Source organism: Doryrhamphus excisus, linkage group LG16, assembly GCF_037039965.1.
Source record: "Doryrhamphus excisus strain RoL-2023G ecotype Guam linkage group LG16, RoL_Dexc_Guam_v1.1, whole genome shotgun sequence".
Classification (NCBI taxonomy): domain Eukaryota; kingdom Metazoa; phylum Chordata; class Actinopteri; order Syngnathiformes; family Syngnathidae; genus Doryrhamphus; species Doryrhamphus excisus.
This window is the reverse complement of record NC_136372.1, coordinates 1,763,115-1,781,575: the sequence shown is the minus strand read 5'-3', so window position 1 is coordinate 1,781,575 and position 18,461 is coordinate 1,763,115. Positions and strand designations below refer to the sequence as shown.

The 18,461-nt window shown below is 48.1% G+C and overlaps 1 protein-coding gene across 2 annotated transcripts in view; it reads right to left on the bottom strand.

Annotated features, from left to right (window-relative positions):
* The window catches only part of asic2 (acid-sensing (proton-gated) ion channel 2), a 153,899-nt gene extending 136,428 nt beyond the window's left edge, over positions 1-17,471 (bottom strand). Inside the window, exons 1-2 of one of the 2 annotated variants that reach the window (XM_058048318.2) lie at positions 17,011-17,471; positions 16,162-16,782 (exon numbers count right to left, since the gene is read on the bottom strand). In XM_058048318.2, the coding sequence (XP_057904301.2) occupies positions 16,162-16,734 (573 nt within the window). In that variant the 5' untranslated portion in view covers positions 16,735-16,782; positions 17,011-17,471. The remainder of the gene's footprint in view (positions 1-16,161; positions 16,783-17,010) is intronic. The other variant, XM_078797522.1, reaches the window with a different exon arrangement.
* Positions 17,472-18,461: the final 990 nt, after the last annotated feature.

Genomic DNA, 18,461 nt, shown 5'->3' with positions numbered 1-18,461 from the left:
TGATGACATGACTTTCTCATCTTCGTCCGCTTGAATTCACGTCCATCCATCCATCCATCCATCCGTGCATCCATCCACTGGAAGTGAAAATCCACATGAAAGGGAATAAGATCCAAAGAAAACAGCGGTCAGATCTTTGTTTGTTTGTTTGTACAGATGTGAGGTTTTGGGTGGGGGGGTCGAGGGGGGGCTAATTAAAGCAGAGTGATTCGTCCTAATAGCAAACCAGATCCTGCACAGAGGCCAACGTCCTCCCAGGATAGAAATATGATGAGCACAGATGTGGGAGTATCCGCCCCCCCCCCCCCCACACACCTCCCGTGGGCCACCTCTAATAATTACATTAGGAGACATTTTGTATCTGTCAGTCCTTCGCTTTTATCACGGATTTCTTTTCTTCCTGGTTTCTTCCCGTCTGTCGCTCCCCTCTTTGTGCTGCTCCTCACGCCAGCGGCTGTTGAATTATTGATGCCGTGTTGAGCTGGTGAGATTTCTCCTGCTGCGGACTTGCTCGTTGGTCTCGTCGGTTTGCTTTCTCCCGTCATGCCCACTGTGGTGCGTGTGTGTGTGCGTGTGTGTGTGCGTGTGTGTGTGTGTGCAGCTAATCAAGTGTGTTGCCGCGTGTCCACCAGACTTCCCAATCAGCCAGAAGAGCCGCTGGCCAAAAGTTGCCGGGGGTCACGTGTCGATCCCCGAGTCGTACAGCCGAAGAACAGCGTGAGTTTCAGCGCAAGGGCAGCGACCTACAGAAACGTCACGCCGTGTCAAACCGGTACGGCACTGTTCAGCTCAAGTGGGGTCGGAGGGAGGGGGCTTTTAACCACATGCGACCCCGAAAACATCCATGGGGCTTGGCTGACTAAAATTTTTGAAGAACGTATCCCTTATACTTGAAGGTATTTGCTCAATTTTGCTAGCTAAAGATAAAATGCAAACACATAGTCTCACAAATACAAAAGATACTTTGGATATAAAGGATACACGCACCCACACACAAAAAAAGAGGACTAACGTGACATCTGACGGTTAAGGTGGGAACATGGAGTACGCATATAACAGCTTGCTTTGCAACAAAGGAAAACCAGAATGTTCCAGATGCCCTGATGCCCCTGCAAAGGAAAGAAACTAAAGCAGAAACACCATGAAAGCGGTTCAAGCAAGGGCAGTGGCGAAAGCTGATTGGTCCAGGACTCCAGCCTCAGGACTCCAGCCCTGAGTGTATAAAAGACCGGGCAGGGAAAGTAAGCCTCTCACAGGGCACATATAGACAAACAACCATTCACACTCACATTCATACCTATGGACAATTTGGAGTCGCTAATTAACCTAGCATGTTTTTGGAATGTGGGAGGAAACCGGAGTACCCGGAGAAAACCCACGCATACACGGGGAGAACATGCAAACTCCAGCCGTGAGTATATAAAAGACCGGGCAGGGAAAAGAAGGGTGCTTTTTTTGCAGCTGCACTGTAATAAGACCCGCTTACTTGTTGGCATACAGGGACTGCAGATAAGCCCGGATGTCTGTGTTAGGTATTGTGGTCAGGAATGAATAATCTGGTTCTCATTCTGTGATTTGGTTCTTTGAGATTCCCTTATCCTCTATTCGAAAACCACTTTAGATTAGATTAGATTAAATTAGATTCAACTTTATCGTTATTGCTCATGTTACTGGTACAGGGCAACAAAATGCAGTTAGCATCCAACCAGAAATGCAATTTTATAAGTACCTTAGTAGTAAGTAAATGTAGAAAAAAATGGACAGATCTATGTAAAAAAAAACTATAACAGGCTATGACTATAATATGGATATAAATGACTATAATATGGCTATTGCAGATTATATAAATTATAAACAGTATGATCTTTGAATGCAACAGATATTACAGTAATACGTACAGTAGTGCAATGAAGTAGTGCAATGAAGTGATTGGGGGGGGGCAGAGTTCAACAAGGAGACAGCTGTTGGGAAAAAGCTGTTCCTGAACCTGGTGGTTCTTGTCCGTAAGCCCCTATAGCGCCTCCCTGAGGGTAGGAGGGCAATCAGTCTTAGAGTCCTCAGGAGGATTTCTACAATACGCATTTAGAATTGTTTCTGGTTAAAAGAAAAAAATAATTTGGGTTGGAGTCCGACTTTCTGGAACGGATGGTCGAGAACACCGCCAAACCCAAACCTTGCTTTCTTTTGCGTCCCTTCATATGAATATGTAGAAACTTCAGAGCTGCTACATTTGCATATTTTTCTATCCAGTGAAGGGATTTGCTGAGAGGCAAGTGCAGCTTGAAAGAGACCTCGCAAAAACATGACAGACCACGCCAGGGAGCCGCTACTCCCTAAAGCAAGAGCCCGCTAATTAATTACTCGGCTTGCCCAAATGAGCTTCACCAAAGTCCAAACTTGAAATCGCGGCGAAGTGATGAGCCCGGAGTAGTCGCGGCCGCCGAAGTGAGTTATTAACGTGTCGGGAGAAGCGGCGTTGGCCCGCTTAAAAGGCTTTGACACGTGTATTAGCGCTTCAGACCTTTCTAAGCGGCTGCCGCGCTGCGTTTTTAGGAGGAAGAGATGAGCTTTCCATCAATGTCAAAGCCGGTAAAATAATGTAGAAATATCATCTTTGATCTTTTTATTGGGATTTCCAACCGCGTCGTACACACCGTGTTAGCCTTTATGCTGGGATTTGGACTGGAAACGCACCGTCTTGTGAGTCTGTAGCTTTAATGCTAATGATCAGTGTTCCTCCAAGATGTCTACTTTGTACATGGAAACATAACAACGCAACATCAAGGTCACAAGTCTAAGCAAGGCTAGCATGAAAATTAGCAAAAACAGCAAAAAGGCTAATCCAAGGAACATCCCACCATCCCACAATCCGGAGCACACATAAGACCACCTAACAGGGGCGAGGGGGCGGGGTGGCTTAATTTGAGCATGCGGCGCTAAACTGTCATTACCCGCGCTGCAAAAACCGGCATCTCGTGTTTGTTCCTTTTTGCGCCCATTAAGCTGATTAGACGTGAAGACTTTTTTTTCCCAGTCCAGACATGTTCATGAATGCCAATTGTGATTAGGAGGGAATGGAAATGATTCGCTTCGTTTGCGGCGCTGGCACGCCGACAAGGCGCCATGACACGGAGTAAAAATACTTAACCTTTACAAACGCCTACTTGCACCAGGGATTCAGTTTTATTCCACTAGGCCGGGGGTCTCAAACACGCGGGCCAAATGTGGCCCGCAGGACACTCGTTTGAGGCCCCCGCCTTGATATGAAAGTTTAATGTCAAGTTTGATATGGATGCTGTATGGTATCATGTACCCAGAAAAAAAATATTACGTTTGATTAATGTTCATGTTAAAGGTTAAATAACTGTTAATAGTTATCCTCCCTATCCGTGTGGAAGTGGTAAGTTTTTGTCTATTTAAGTTGAAAGGAAATAACTTGAAGGCTACCGTTTAGGTCGCTAGCTCTCTAGTTTGCGAGTTAGCATGTGTCTCAAGACCCTGCAGTTGCGCAATAAGTTGTAAATAAAAAGAGTATAAATGTGACTATAGTCGTGTTTTGTCATGTCTACAGGGCTCTAATAATGCTTTGTTCATTTTAATCTGAAAAAAATCATTTGTCTACCCACCAACTATATGTGGTTTCTTAAGTTTTTATTATTATTATTATTATATTTATTTATTATTGATTGATTGATTTTCTTTATTCTTGATCTTATTTTGTGTAGAAAAATAAAAAGTAAGATATTTGAGAACAGTGGAATGTTTTATCAGAGCTTTTCTTGTAGAAAATCGGAACCAAAGCAAAGTTCATTTTTCTGTTTTTAATAAATGCAACTTGATGGGATTAAAAACAGAAGCGGCAGCAGGCATTCGCCTTTATGGGGGAAGAAGAAAAAGCAGCAAGTGAGCTAAAGCGCGTGATCAGAGAGGCGCCAAATGAGAGAAAATGCTCCGGCGTTACGGCTGTGCCGGAAGCCAAACTTTCGGGGACCGTCTTCCTATCATCATATTCTCATCCTTGTTCGATTTCACACCGCTACACCTGGGTCACTTGGGCTGTTTGTACACGACTTCCTTTCAAATTGGCCTCATGGTCTCCTCCATCATCCTTAGGGACCGTCCCGCAATTCACTGAAAAATTGTAAAAAAAAATAAAAAAATTTTAAACTGGACTGGACTAAGTCAGTGAAGTACTCGGCTGCTAGAGGCAACAGAAAAGTACCCAAGTCCAATTGTGCAACATAATCCATATGCATGAATCCTTACACACACATTGAAGCTCAGTCACCACAACACTTAGAAATACTACTTCTTAATAAGTACCCGGCAGGCGGGAACATGAATAATTCATGTCTTTTGTTTAAGTTGGGGAAAAAGCAATATGGTGTGGAGCTAACACGCCGCCACAAGTTTCTCCAAGCCGGCTTCTTTGGGGTGCGGGGGGGGACTTAATAAAAGCCGTGTCCTCCGCTGAGGCCAACGGATCAAATTCCTGTTCCGTTGCCTGCACAAAAATACATTTAATATCTAATAACAATAGAAAATATCACATCCACGTAAAAGTTATTAAACTCCACATGAGCACAAACAAATCCAAGCGAGAACATTGATTTTTTTTTTTTTTTTTAAATCGCCTCCAAATGTGCAATCTGAATCCAATCTGGATACATCTGGGTTTGACATGACAGTGGCCAATCACTACACAGACGTTCAAGTCCCAATAGACTTTTCCTTGCCAGGTCCCGCCCCTTCCTCTCCATGGCGGCCATATTCTTCCTTAAGCTATCTCGCTCAAATTTCACACAAGCGTGCTCGTCAGGCCGCTGAAGCTGCCTACCAGATTTGGTTAGCGATTGGGCGAAACATCGTTGAGTTAGAGCGGGTGTTTTGTGGAGCGCATTGAGCTGAGGGAGAAATTTCAAGTCAAAAAGTGTAGCGTTTCATAACATCACCATGTGGTGCATTTGTGGGAATTATAATAATAATAATAATTATTATTATTATAATAATAGCATAGACAACACAGAAGTTGATCTACATTTGGGGCAAGGGGCGGGGTGCACCCGGGACCGGGGGGCAACCATTGGCGGGGCACATATCCACAAACAGCCATTCACACCTATGGACCACTTCCACACAGATGCCCAAACCTGGATTCAAACTCCCATTTTTTCACTTTTTCTTGTTAAATATTTTCAGAACGTGCTGCGGGCCGCATTTTGGACACCCGATGTAACCAAGAAGCATCCGATGAACAGACATTGCTTGTTAGCTTGAGAAATTGTGGCTAAACATCACAAACCTCGGAATTGGACAATCGGTGCCTTTCCATCCCGCCCACAAATGAGTCCTGCGAGACCACAAGGAGGACTTGGAAAGGACCTTGGCAGTCCAGCCCCGATTGCTTTGCGGCGCCACTCGTTAACACCGGTGGCCCGGGTGGACGCGGCCTGGGGGATCCAGCTGTGAATAATGGATGCGGTCTAAGGAGTTAGAGAGTGACACGCCGAGTGGATGTGTCAGGAAGCCCTGGGAGGCTCCGAGATGGAGAAGGTTGCCGTTTTCGTTTATAAAAAAAAAAAAAGCAGTAAAACGTCTCATTGCAGAAGTCAAATTAGAATCCCCCGAATGGTCAAATGTTCCTGGGAAGATGGATTATTGGGCTCCCGGACTACCTCGGACAAAAGGTATTGATTATTCATGGACTGGAGAATGAGATGCCGCCTTTGTGAAGAAGCTTCGGGTTTGAGGCCATTCTTTGAGTTTGACGAAGAAATATTCTCTCCTCATTCCCCCCCCGAGATGAAGACAGGCAGCAACATTCAGGACTTTCTCGTTAAATATGCAATATAATATGAAACATGAGCAACGTGGCTTCCATTCGGGGTTTAATTACGTTGTTGTGTTAGATTATAGACAGCGATGCGCCGTTTTGTCATCGCTTTACTCGCTCATTTCAATGTTTACCAATTATATTGCCCCCCCCACCCCGAAAAAGTTCATTTTATTTGAAATTGGATTTTCTATACAGCGCCAGATTTAAGTCCCCCCCCACCCCTGTCAGGTCTATACCTTTTCTGACGCACTAATTAAAGCAAATGTCTTCATTTTTATTCCTTATTCACAAATATATTTTCATATAGCGTAGAAAAGTTGGTTACGACCTTCTAAAGTACGCTTTAACATTAGAGTCTTACAGACCTAAACAGCACCCCTATAGTCACCATTACATTCCTATTACCCGATGGAGTAGACATAACAGAAAAAAAAAGACATAAGAGACTCAGACGTTAGCATTAGGAGAGTTTGTTGTACTTCCTACTGTGGCTATATTGTCTCCTTACTGTAACATTACTGCCACCTAGTGACCAGTGTGGAATACTACATAGCATGAATTAATCTTCTGAATACCGTATATTTGTATTTTAGTTCAAGTTTTATGCTCGAAACTGCTTCATTTAGGCAATGCGTGCCCGCCACCGATCAATCAGGACCGCCAAATAGCAAAATGAAAGCAGCTATGGCTCTAAAAGGCGATGCCGCCACCCCACTTGGGCGGCCCCTGACATTTAAAGAAGCAGCAGCAGAAGTGAAGACTTTTTCCTTGTCACATTTTCCCAGCATCTGAGATCCATGATGGATTCTAATTCACTTCAAAACGAAGCCAAAGCGCCGAGTCATTAAGGGCAGAGAAATGCCACCGTGCTTCGGCTAATTGCCCACATAAAATCCCAACCTGGAAAATGGAATTTGTCTACTTGACATCCTCATTAAAAGAGAAGAGTTCATAAAAGTGCAGAACGGACAGTTGTGTTGTTCATCTTGAAACGGACGTGTCTTACTTACATTAACACACACACACACACACACCATCCATCTTTCTGGGTCCGACTGCGGGGGGGCTTGAGAGTGATGGGATCGGACATCAGCGGGCCAGCGTCCCACTCGGGACGAGACTCACGCCGTGCAACACATGAGCGCACATGCTGGATCATGCACACACTCGTGCAGGCGGCGGCACTCGTGCACCCTCCTGCAGGTGGCGGCGGCACTCGTGCACACCCCTGCCGGTGGCGGCGGCACTCGTGCACACCCCTGCCGGCGGCGGCGGCACTCGTGCACACCCCTGCCGGCGGCGGCGGCACTCGTGCACACCCCTGCCGGCGGCGGCGGCACTCGTGCACACCCCTGCCGGCGGCGGCACTCGTGCACCCTCCTGCAGGCGGCGGCGGCGGCACTCGTGCACCCTCCTGCAGGCGGCGGCAGCGGCACTCGTGCACCCTCCTGCAGGCGGCGGCGGCACTCGTGCACCCTCCTGCAGGCGGCGGCGGCACTCGTGCACCCTCCTGCAGGCGGCGGCGGCACTCGTGCACCCTCCTGCAGGCGGCGGCGGCACTCGTGCACCCTCCTGCAGGCGGCGGCGGCACTCGTGCACCCTCCTGCAGGCGGCGGCACTCGTGCACCCTCCTGCAGGCGGCGGCGGCACTCGTGCACACCCCTGCCAGACCCCCATCAACTCCACAGACCAGTTTCCCTGCAGGTCCCAAGGGTGTCCTACCAAGGCCGACCAGGTGGTGATGATGATGATGCCTTCATGAACGTGGGCCATCCTCATGCAGATGTGTTTACTGGGGTAAGATGTAGTGCAGGGGTCTCAAACTTGCGGCCCAAAGTTTAATGTTGAAATGACAGCTTAAAGCTGTGTGCACACCGGACACAATTAACATGATTTTGCCCCCTGCCCATACTGTTACCCTACCCTGTTACCCCGCCCTGTTTTGCTAATCCCACAAATGTAGCTTTTCCCCAACAACGTAAACACAGGAGCAGAGCTGGAGAGGAACGTTTCAGCTCCTCCAGTCTTCCCGCAGGAGAGGCCAGGTGTTGGGAAGATGAATGGGCATCAATGCCGCACGCCTTCAGGAAGCGTCAGCATGATGGGATTTGTGCCGGCGCACCTCACAGCATCGCCGTCATCCGGCGTGGTCACTTAGCAGCGTGATTAATCCCCACTGCACACAGCAGAAGTACACACAGGAAAAAAGGGGGGGGGACACGGGGGGGCCGTGAGAGCAAGGTGACTAAGATAAAGACATATAAAAGTAAATGGGACGTGGTTACGGCTAATTGCGGCGTTTACATGCGGCCGGGGCCACCAACACTGGCCGGCAATGTATCTGCTAATTAGCATCTCGTTACGGAGTCTCTCACTCCATCAGTCACCCGTCTGCCTCCTCCATCTCCGCCTAATTGGACACACCGGGCGCCTGTTAACCTTCCCATCCTCACACATCAGCGGGACCAATAGGTCTTGGAGCGTTTCTACCATGCAGAGCTTGCAAAGGATGGACTTTTTGATGAATAATGGGGCCGCTAGCGGGACTACAAAATGACTACAGAAAGTTAGCCAAGTCACACAGGCAAAACATGCGCCGTTTATTGCATGGTTTATGCTATTTTTTCATCTTATTCACGCCACGCTAGTATGTCCATCCAGTGTTTGCCAAGCATTCATTTGTGGTGCTTGAAGTGGTAGTAAGCAGGGTTTCAAATTACATTTGTCGCCATCAATTTGTTAGGAATGGAATATTTTCCACTGTTATATTATGCTTGAAAAAGATGCACACTGTTGTTATCTGCGCCACTTTTTTCATCTGAGACGTGGTTAGATTGACTATAAATTACCAAACAAGTGGACAAGGGAGGCTACCATACTGGATTTTAGCCGGCGCTCTCTCCAGTGCTGGCATTGGCATTGCTGGTTTTAGTCAACTGTGAACCGTCCTCCAGACTCCTAGACTCCATTTCACAGCCGTTAAGAGTACAAGACTCCGAGGGACCCCAGTCCAGTAATCATGTCACGTTAGGCCCCCCGAGATCAGGGGTGTCTAAAGTGTGGCCCGGGGGCCATTTGAGGCCCGTGTAATAAATAGTTCTCTGGCATATTTTGTAAATTTAGCAAAATTTGTAAATTAAGGGAAACAAAAAGAGCAAGAAAAATTAGCAGTAAAATAATTGAAATTTTTAAAAAAAGCAACAATAGACGGTCACCTTTAAGACAACACAAAGATGTTTTTTATTGCTTATTGCTACAGAATGCTAACTATCACAGGGCCCCCCCCACCCCTGTCCTTTCATTTTACCGTATGTGGGTAAAAACGTGGACACCACTGCCCTCGACGGACTAAATTAATATGAAGCAAACAAACTGTAGTTTGGTCCGCAATAAATCATGAAAGCAAAGCGTCCTTCCCCGGTTCCCAAAGTCAAAGCTGATGAATATTTTTTTTTTACCAAAAACACAATAAATATTAATATTCACATTTACGGGGATGGAATCTGAGGGTTTACATTTTTAAATCCAAACACGACACCAACACCCAAACAGTTGTTGACGAATTAGAGAGTTAATGAATCTTTCATTTTTGCTTCCGACAGACGCGTCGAGCTGCCGCTAATAATGTCTCGAGCTAAGACGGGACTGGAAGAGGCGTCACAGATCGGCGGATTGTCCTCTCGATAAAGGCAGCGGAAGGCTCCGAGTCAACATGTTGTTATGACAAGCTAGCGCAGTGTTGTGTGTGTGTGTGTGTGTGTGTGTGTGCGTCGCACAATGAAGGATGGCGGGTGTGTTTATCTAGGTCACTGATGTGCTGTCAAAAATAGCCCGCCTCCCTCAAAGCCATCTTCCAGCCAAAAAAGTACATGACAAGAACTGAAGGCCGATGACCAAACGCAGCAGTCGTGCGTGTTTTGTCTCAAAAAAATTTTTTTTAAATTGATTATCAGATTAGCAGAGTGCATGGCGGCCGTTTGAGGTAATTTGCATCACAAAGTGCCGCCAAACAAAGCGAACGGTCGCCGTTGCACATTGAAGATGGCATCTCGCTTCCTGCGGCGCTCCCCTCGTATTCCCGGATAATCACAACAAAGAGTCGCGGGTTCGCCTGCGGCCTGCCGCCGCCGCCGCTCCTCGGCGAGTCACTTAACAGCACTCTGGAGTCGCTTTCAACACATTAAAATATCATCCCAATAAACGTGAAGTCCCACGGCGGCTGTGTACTGCATTTATATTTATACCTTTCATATTCCAGCCTCTGGATGGTGAACGTCGGCTTTAATTCTCAGCGTCAAAAAAGCAGGAGGAGGAATCCAAGTCCGGCATCACAACTCGGCAAGGATACTCTACTGTAGTCCATTGTGGACCAGGGCTGTCGCCTTGGCAACCATCCGTTATCGTTTATTGGACTATACGATACCATACAGACTGTATAAATGACCAAACCTCTTTCAACTCTATTTACATTTAGCTTTACAATACAGCTGGGATCCAGGTTCAATTTACCATGCCAGACTGCTGTCAGGAAAATATGCTTATTATTCACGGGCTCCATTATTCCAATACATTGGACTAATTAGTTCCAATTATGCAAAAACTTAGAAATTATCTCTGCCAAGATGCACATTAACGTCACACGACTGGCAAAACAAGTCCTCCACATGCTTAACACCCGATTCAAATAACCTTGGGTGTCTGGGCATGCGAGTCTGACTATTGTAGTCTCACATACTTTGTTTCAGTTTGAGATTGAGGTTGTATTGATTTGTCTCCTTCTCCTTCCCGTAGTATCGTCAACTTGTATTTGGAGCCAACAAATTCATTTTTCTTTGACATATAATGAAGTCGGGCGGCACGGCGGTCTAGTGGTTAGCGCGCAGACGTCACAGCTGGGAGACCAGGGTTCAATTAGACCCTCGGCCATCTCTGTGTGGAGTTTGCATGTTCCGCCCATGCATTATGGTAACATGTTGGCATGCTAACATTGTGTTAACATGCTAACACACTACCATTTTTTTACATGTTTTATGAATACAAAGTTAATTATATTAACATTCTGAAAATTTTCAAAAGGTTTCAAGCATTTCCAAAAGGTAAGCACATGTATTGCTATTATGTAAGATGTTAGCATGCTAAAGTTAGCATTCTTGAAGTCATCCAAACCCTTCCATGGTATGTTTTTATGGTCAAGGAATATTTGTAAATCACCCTATGGGGGGGGGGGGGGGGGGGGGGGCACTATGGCGCTCCACAAACTTGGCCAAGTGTCGTGCATGCATGGGTTTTCTCCGGGTACTCCGGTTTCCTCCCACATTCCAAAAACATGCTAGGTTAATTAGCCACTCCAAATTGTCCATTGGTATGAATGTGAGTGTGAATGGTTGTTTGTCTATACGTGCCCTGTGATTGGCTGGCCACCAGTCCAGGGTGTACAATGCCTCTCGCCCATAGACAGCTGGGATAGGCTCCAGCATCCCCCGCGACCCTCGTGAGGAAAAAGCGGTAGAAAATGAATGAATGAATATAATGAAGTTAATGCGGATCAATTTTTTCATAGAAATTCCCCCTTTAGGGTTCTCTTATTTTGAAAAGAAGTCTCGGGTGACTTAGGGAGACTCTACGTCGACGAGACCGAGGAGTTTCCTCGTGACAGCACTCAGGAGAGGAGCGTCGTCAGCACATTCCCAGTGCAAACACCCTCCCCCCCTCAGCTGGGGGTGAACGGGAGAACGGGAGGGGAACGGCTCATTTACTCAGGAAAAGACACTTTCTAAAAAATCAATGATGTTGTTAGGTGTTCCGAATCATTCCCCGCATTGCCGATCTGGCAGCGAATCTGGCAACAAACATGTCGAGGGGAGGGGGGGCTTCAATGAGAATACACGATGCTAAGCTAACCGCAACTGCAAAACAGGAAGACGCCAAGACATGTGTACGAACACCGTGGACAACATGTCTGCACCCCCGACTATTCTTAGACAAGGTTTCTGTCAGAGGCGTCCGCGGCTAAAAGCCTTCCCGTGTACCGGGCATACGGACGACCCCCCCGCCGTCCGCCCCGTCCCCGCAGTCTGCCACCGCCTCACCTTCCATTTACCCAGCAGGACAATTCCACGCCGTGTACCAGAAGCTGTGATTCGACACGCTTGGGTTAGGCTAACAAAGGCGGCGCGCGGAGCACATGCGGTTTTGTTGCGTGTGTTCGACTCCCGACCAAGAGGCTGCATCGCATCCCTTTTATAAAAGATGCTGCAGTGCTTGACAAATGGACTCCCATAAACGGAAGGAGATAAAAAGACTTTCATGTAGACTTTCAGTCCTTGCGGGGGCTCCCATCAGAGACGTAAAGAGCGTGTAAAAGATGCTGTTAAACTCCACCGGGCGGGCCTCTACGGCCGCGTTTAATGTCCGGCCGAGGAACATGATTGACTTGGATCAAAAACCTATCGATTATTCCTGAGGCAGTGCTGCCGACCTTGAAGACGAAGTTTGCCGAGGGAGTAAGCTTGCTCACCTTTCCAAAAACAACAATTTGCCGTGATAAATACACCTGGCAACGTGCAACAAAACACAAGCAAAAATGGACATTTTCTATTTACTGATGGAGGGGGGGCTTCGACCGTCAGCTGTCCTGACCATCCTTTCTCAGCCTAGATTGGCACCAACGTGACAGGAAGTTAATTTTTATGTTAGATATAGTCAATCATAGTAATAGTAGTAGTATTATTAGTAGTAGTAGTAATAATTCCAGTGCTAGCATACAAGCAGAACAAAGCAGCTCAGCCAAGCCAGGCTTTGTGCTGAAACCAAACATGAAAATTCACATGGGGGGGGCCGTCATATGGCATACGTTACAAGAGTAGGAAACGTCATTGATAACATTTTTCTGCTTATGTTGTTTTTTCGCTTCATAACAAATAATGAGAACTCGCACAAGGAAATGAACACACAAGCACCAGAGGGGATACACACACACACACACACGACTGAAGAATGAATAGTGCATGACATGACTTTGCTGTAATGAAGCAGCAGTCATGCTTCATCACATTTCTACTGCCACCTGTCTGTCACTTCCTGTACATGACGAGGCAAACTATATTAGCATATTAGCAAGCTCTCTCATTGGGGCTGGGGATGGGGGTGGGGGTGTAGTACATGAGGAATACTAAATTCAACCAGATGACGACAGCAGCCATACTTGAAATATGTTCTCGGCCATATCCTGGACATGCTAAAGGGTCAAGGGTCAAATCTTGAAAAAAAAAAATAGTCACTGATCGCTAGCTAAACAATTGGGCAACAAAATGGATGTTAAAATAAGAAAACATGCATAAGTCCAACCCCCCACCATCATCATTTTCTATCTGGACAACAAAGTCCAGGCTTGCACTGATGATGAGTCAGCATGTTTAGTATTTAATTACCATATTTTGGTCAAACATCTCAAACCGCTAGCGTGCTATAAAAATATTGTGCTATAAGCCAAGGTCGCGTCGCCCAACGCTACCATGGCGGCACGATGGACGATGGAGGAGCTTTTTTGGAGCACATTTGAATGTGTGACATCCAAGCAGACACTCTCTGAATAATGGACGACAGCAGAGAGTGGCGGCGAGCACCAGGAAGGCGGAACAGACACGAATCACATGCAGAAGGGGAGCGGGGGGTGGCGGCGGTGGGGGCACCCACATGTTGGATGGCAGGTATTTAAACTGACGCAGCGATCAGGACTTGTCCCAAAAAAAAAAAAAAAAAAAAAAAAAAAAAGGAGCTCCACCAGGATATGAAGGCGACACCGGCCGATCACGTGGGGCGGCCATCATGTACGGATCATCTTGTTTGCATCTCCGGCATCACCATGGTAACAATGGATACAAGGTTGATATTTACTGTCATTTTAAATCCTAGCATAGAACAGTCTGGCTGCAATTACACCCATTATTATTTTTTTTTATTATTATTATTCTCATAATTTCCCTGGATTACAGATAGCAGTTTCCCCGTTCCAAAAGACCGAGGTGACACAAACATAAAAAACAACTTCAGCCTTGTGGGGAAAAGTCATGGCCGACACAAACATCACGTTGTTGACGAATGGAACGCACATTGTCCTGACACGAGTGCGGGATGTCACACTACAAGTCAAAACATGGACACGGGGCTGGTCTCCCATATGGGGCTGCCGGTCCCCCATGCGGAGTTGCCGCCGGTCCCCCCCATGCGGAGCTGCCGCAAGCACGTCTCTTCAGATAAAGTCACTCCCCTTTATCCTCACCGGGGTCACGGTGGAGCAGGAGTTCATCCCACTACCAGCAGATACGAATCTCCAGGGAGTATTAGAAGTACTATACAGTACTGCAGTATTCCCACGTTTATCAAGGTTCATTGGTTCCACACCCCACAGTGATTATTATTGGAGCTCTCTAAAGATTGAAGCCAATATAAGACACTTCAGCACCTGGACAGCTCCTTGTTCTTTTCCCATTTCCAGTCCCTGTACAGTACTTCCTTAGGGGCTAGGACCTCATTACTGACACCTAGTGACCAATGTAGGATACCACACATCATTATTTCAGTTAGCCATTTTTATGCTTGAAAATACTAAAACTTGTAAAAAAAAATGAGTTAAATTAGCTGACTAATAAGCTGTACTCAACCACAAAGCCTGATTTAATATCTATGACCCCCCCCCCCCCCCCCAAGAGTGAAAGAGGTGAGGGACGACAGCGTCATGAACATGACCTCATGCTAGCAGACGCCACTTCAATAGCATGTGAGCTGCTAGCATAGCCACCAAGCAGTCAATGAATCAAAGTAATCCAGAGCAAACAAGCTAAATCAACGTCGCTTTGGTGTTTACCACCACCATCATCATCATCATCATCATCATCATCACGGCGTGTGTGTGTGTGTGTGTGTGTGTGTGTGTGTGTGTGTGTGTGTGGGCTACACGCCAGCATCATCTCCTCTAAGCAGATTAAACAAGCACAGGTCTCGCTGGTGGCGGCGGCAGCACTTCCTGTCTCAGATGTCACGTCTGCCGGGATGCGAAAGCGTCACGTTAACGCCAACGCGGCGCCATTGATGAAGTACATCCATCTGGAGCTGACGTGATTGCGGCGGGCTTACAAACAACCGGGGAGGCGGAGCACAAAGTCCCGCCCTCTGTCAAGGGTGAGGTCAAAGGTTGCCATGTAATAGCATCACCGTGTTAATTAGTGTCACAGTAAGGAATGTTGTCCGAATTAAAGTCAACAACGGAATTTTCGTGGTTCCCCGCCCACTAAGAGCGGGGTGAGACCACGTGAGGCTCCAGCAGAGGGCCTTTCAATGGCGACCGCAACATCCAAGATGGCCGCCAGTGGGAGTTTAAAGGGGGCCGGCTGGATGCTACACAGGCTAACAGTGATAAGACCAAGCCTTCTCTTTAATGACCAGTAGGGGGGGGGGCGACCTAAGACCGTAAGCCATCACATGAGCCACGTATCGAGCATCCCTGCCTAGCTCCAATTTAGCATTTAGACAACAGCATTTTATTGCAGGTTGGAAGTATTTCGCAAAAGGCAATAATAATAATAATAATAATAACTTCCTTCCACTTCCTGTCCAGCCCCCACTCAGCTCCCCTAGCACTGGAACACATTTACAGCAACACACGAGTACAAGTCTTCCATGCCTGCTATATTGGGTAATGGTATAGAGGTGACTATAGGGGTGTTATATCATGTCTAGAGGGCTCTAATGCATAAAACTATGTAGAAGGTCATAAACAGGTTTTCTATGCTCCCAAATGCCAAAATATTTCATTTCTCAATCACAGTCAAGTCTGGAACCAATGACCTGCCCTGAACGAGGGATGATGAACGAGGGATGATGGACGGCAGATCATCAACTCCACGCCGACAGGAACATCTTTCAAAAGGCCTTGGATCCAAAAAAGGACAAACAGCCCGGCTTAGAGCCGTTTAGACCCGTGCATAGCCGGCAAAGTACCCGGTCTTGACCCGCTCTTGGTAGAAACGTGAACAAAAGGCAATCAAGATGCTGAGTCATGGTTACCAATCAGACCGAGCGCAACAAGTGTCTTAGAAGAAACACGCAGACCTTAAAGATCATTCCTCCGCAGGCTGTGATTGACAGACGTGTGCGTGTGTGCGTACTTCTAGAAGCAGCGAGGCAACGTAATGAGAAGCGAACTCCCAAGCGTGAGGAACCAAGCAGCATAAATCAGCACATCACCAGAAGAAATCCACGGCGGCCGACGAGGCGCCACAAACGTCCCCAGACAGCCCCCAGCTGACATTTGAGCGTTGACTCACGGTTTGGAAGTCGGCGCGTCCGCACTCCTGGCCTTGGAAACGGCAGTAGAGCATCATCTCGTTGAGGTCGTGTCCGACGCGCTCCACGAACTCCTTCATGCTGAAGACCTTGGGCTTGTAGGCGGTGAAGTTGGCCTTCTCCCGCAGGAAAGCCAGCACGTCGGGCTCGGCCAGGTGCGGCTGCGGGATGGCGAGGTGCACGTCCAGCAGCGCCAGCAGCTCGCCGGCGTGGTACAGGTCGTTGCGCGTCAGCCGGCTGAAGCGGTACGTGTTGAGGTTACAGATGGTCACGGCGGGGAACACCAGGCTGCCGGACACCACCGCGTCCACGCTGGTCACGTGAGGGAAGGACAGGAAGTAGGCCAGACGCTCGGCGCTCTCCAGGGCCAGCAGGGCCAGGCAGGCCAGCAGCGCCGCCGCCCACAGCAGGCGCCGACCCGTGCCGTGGCCGTACGGGAAGACGAAGCGGAGGCCGTGCAGGGTGCTGCTGTGCGCGAAGGCCTGGCAGGAGCTGGGGTGCAGGCTCTCCTGGCTGCCCCCCCGGCTGCCGCAGCTCTCCTTCAGGTCCATCATCAGGGCTCCGCCGCCTTCGCCAGCGGGCCGCCGGCGCTCGCTCGCCTCCTGCACGGGAAACATGTGGGGATTACTTGCGGAAGCGACACTTGGAAAGTAGGAAAGAAAAGAACCCGTCCTCACACACTTCTGTCCTCACTCATTGACAACAAAGACCCACAGCCGGGGGTGCAAGGGGGGGGGGTCTCACTGGGAACCACCAAAGCTGACACACACACACACACACACACACAAGCTCCCCAGGTTCCATGCTCAGCTAACGGCGAGCCTCTGCACCTTTCCAGCTCAGCCTAGCGAGGAGACATCCGGAGGGTGAAAGTGTGTGTGTGAGAGAGAGAGAGAGAGAAAGAGAGAGAGAGAGCAAGAGGGAGTGAGAGAGCGACAGAGAGAAAGATCTGTTGATGATCAGAGCCACTGTTTAGTCGCGTGCGCCGATCCAAACTCCTCCCGTCTTGCTGGGTCCAGATACATCCGCTTCCACTCCTCTTTCCAGCTCATCTGTGGCGGCGCCTAACAACATGCTCGCACCGTGAGAGCGAGCGAGGGAACGAGAGAGAGAGAGAGAGAGAGAGAGAGAGAGAGAAAGAGGGGAGGAAGAAAGCTGGATACGTTCACTCCCTCCCGCTCACATCACCTCGGATCGACGGCGAAGGAAGAAGCAGGAAGGCGGCCAAGACGCGGACTGACAGACGGATGGAAAGATGGACGGATGGCGGAGGGGAGAACAGTGGCGGATGGATGGCGAGGGAGCGAGGGAGGGGGTGAAGGGGGGGGGGTGTCATGGCAAGTGAAGCAGAAGTGAGGAGCGGCGGCCGGCAGCGTGATGTTGGTCAGGCGGGGGGGCGCGAGGGGGTGGACCAAATAAGACGGAAGAAGAGATGGCATGGAAGTGCGGGCGAGAGAGAGAGAGGTCAGAGGTTACACGAGAGGACATGAAACAAAAAAATATGCTATGTATGCTAGCGGCCCCGCCTCCACCCAATGAGACAAACTGATGACCGAGAAGGTCTCACTCCCTTCCTGCTGTTCTACAGAGGTCTGGAGGTAACAAACTAAAAGACCGGCTGTCAAAATTAGCAAGTTCGTTTTCATTTATTTGTGGTTTTTCACATTAAAAGCACGCACTTAGTCCACATTAAAGCCGTTCGCAGGCTGTCATGCGTCTGCCAAAGCAACAGGGGGCGCCAACGTTCAGTTAGGCCCCAATGACTTCAACTGTGACAATAGCCACAAATATAAACACAGCTTTTACACGTCAAGCTGATTAAAACAACTTTGCAACATCTTCATTCGGAAATCACTTTTTAATGAGCTAAACAAAATGCGTTTACTTTGCACGCCACGTCGTCAATTAGCACAAAACTAGCATGGTGCAAACTGACGCAGCTGGGGGTCATTTTGCTAATTAAACACAATTAGTAGGTTAACACGAATAACATGTGGAATGTACATTCGCTACAAAAACCCGTGGAAAATATGAATGTCCGAGTGAAGAAGAGATCCTTAAGACAATTATTTAGTGTATCGTCAGCTTCTAAAACACAAACTTTCTACTTTTCTTCCTCCTAACGAGCCAGTTTTCACTTACTTCCGGTAGGAACTCCACAGCCCGGCGTGGGAATCATCTCCTCTGGTCTTCTGTGGCTGTCAGCGTCTAAGCGTCTGTGTTTGGGCTTGTTTGCCTTCAAATGAAGAGACTTTTCGGGGGTGTCGGACTCACGGCACTC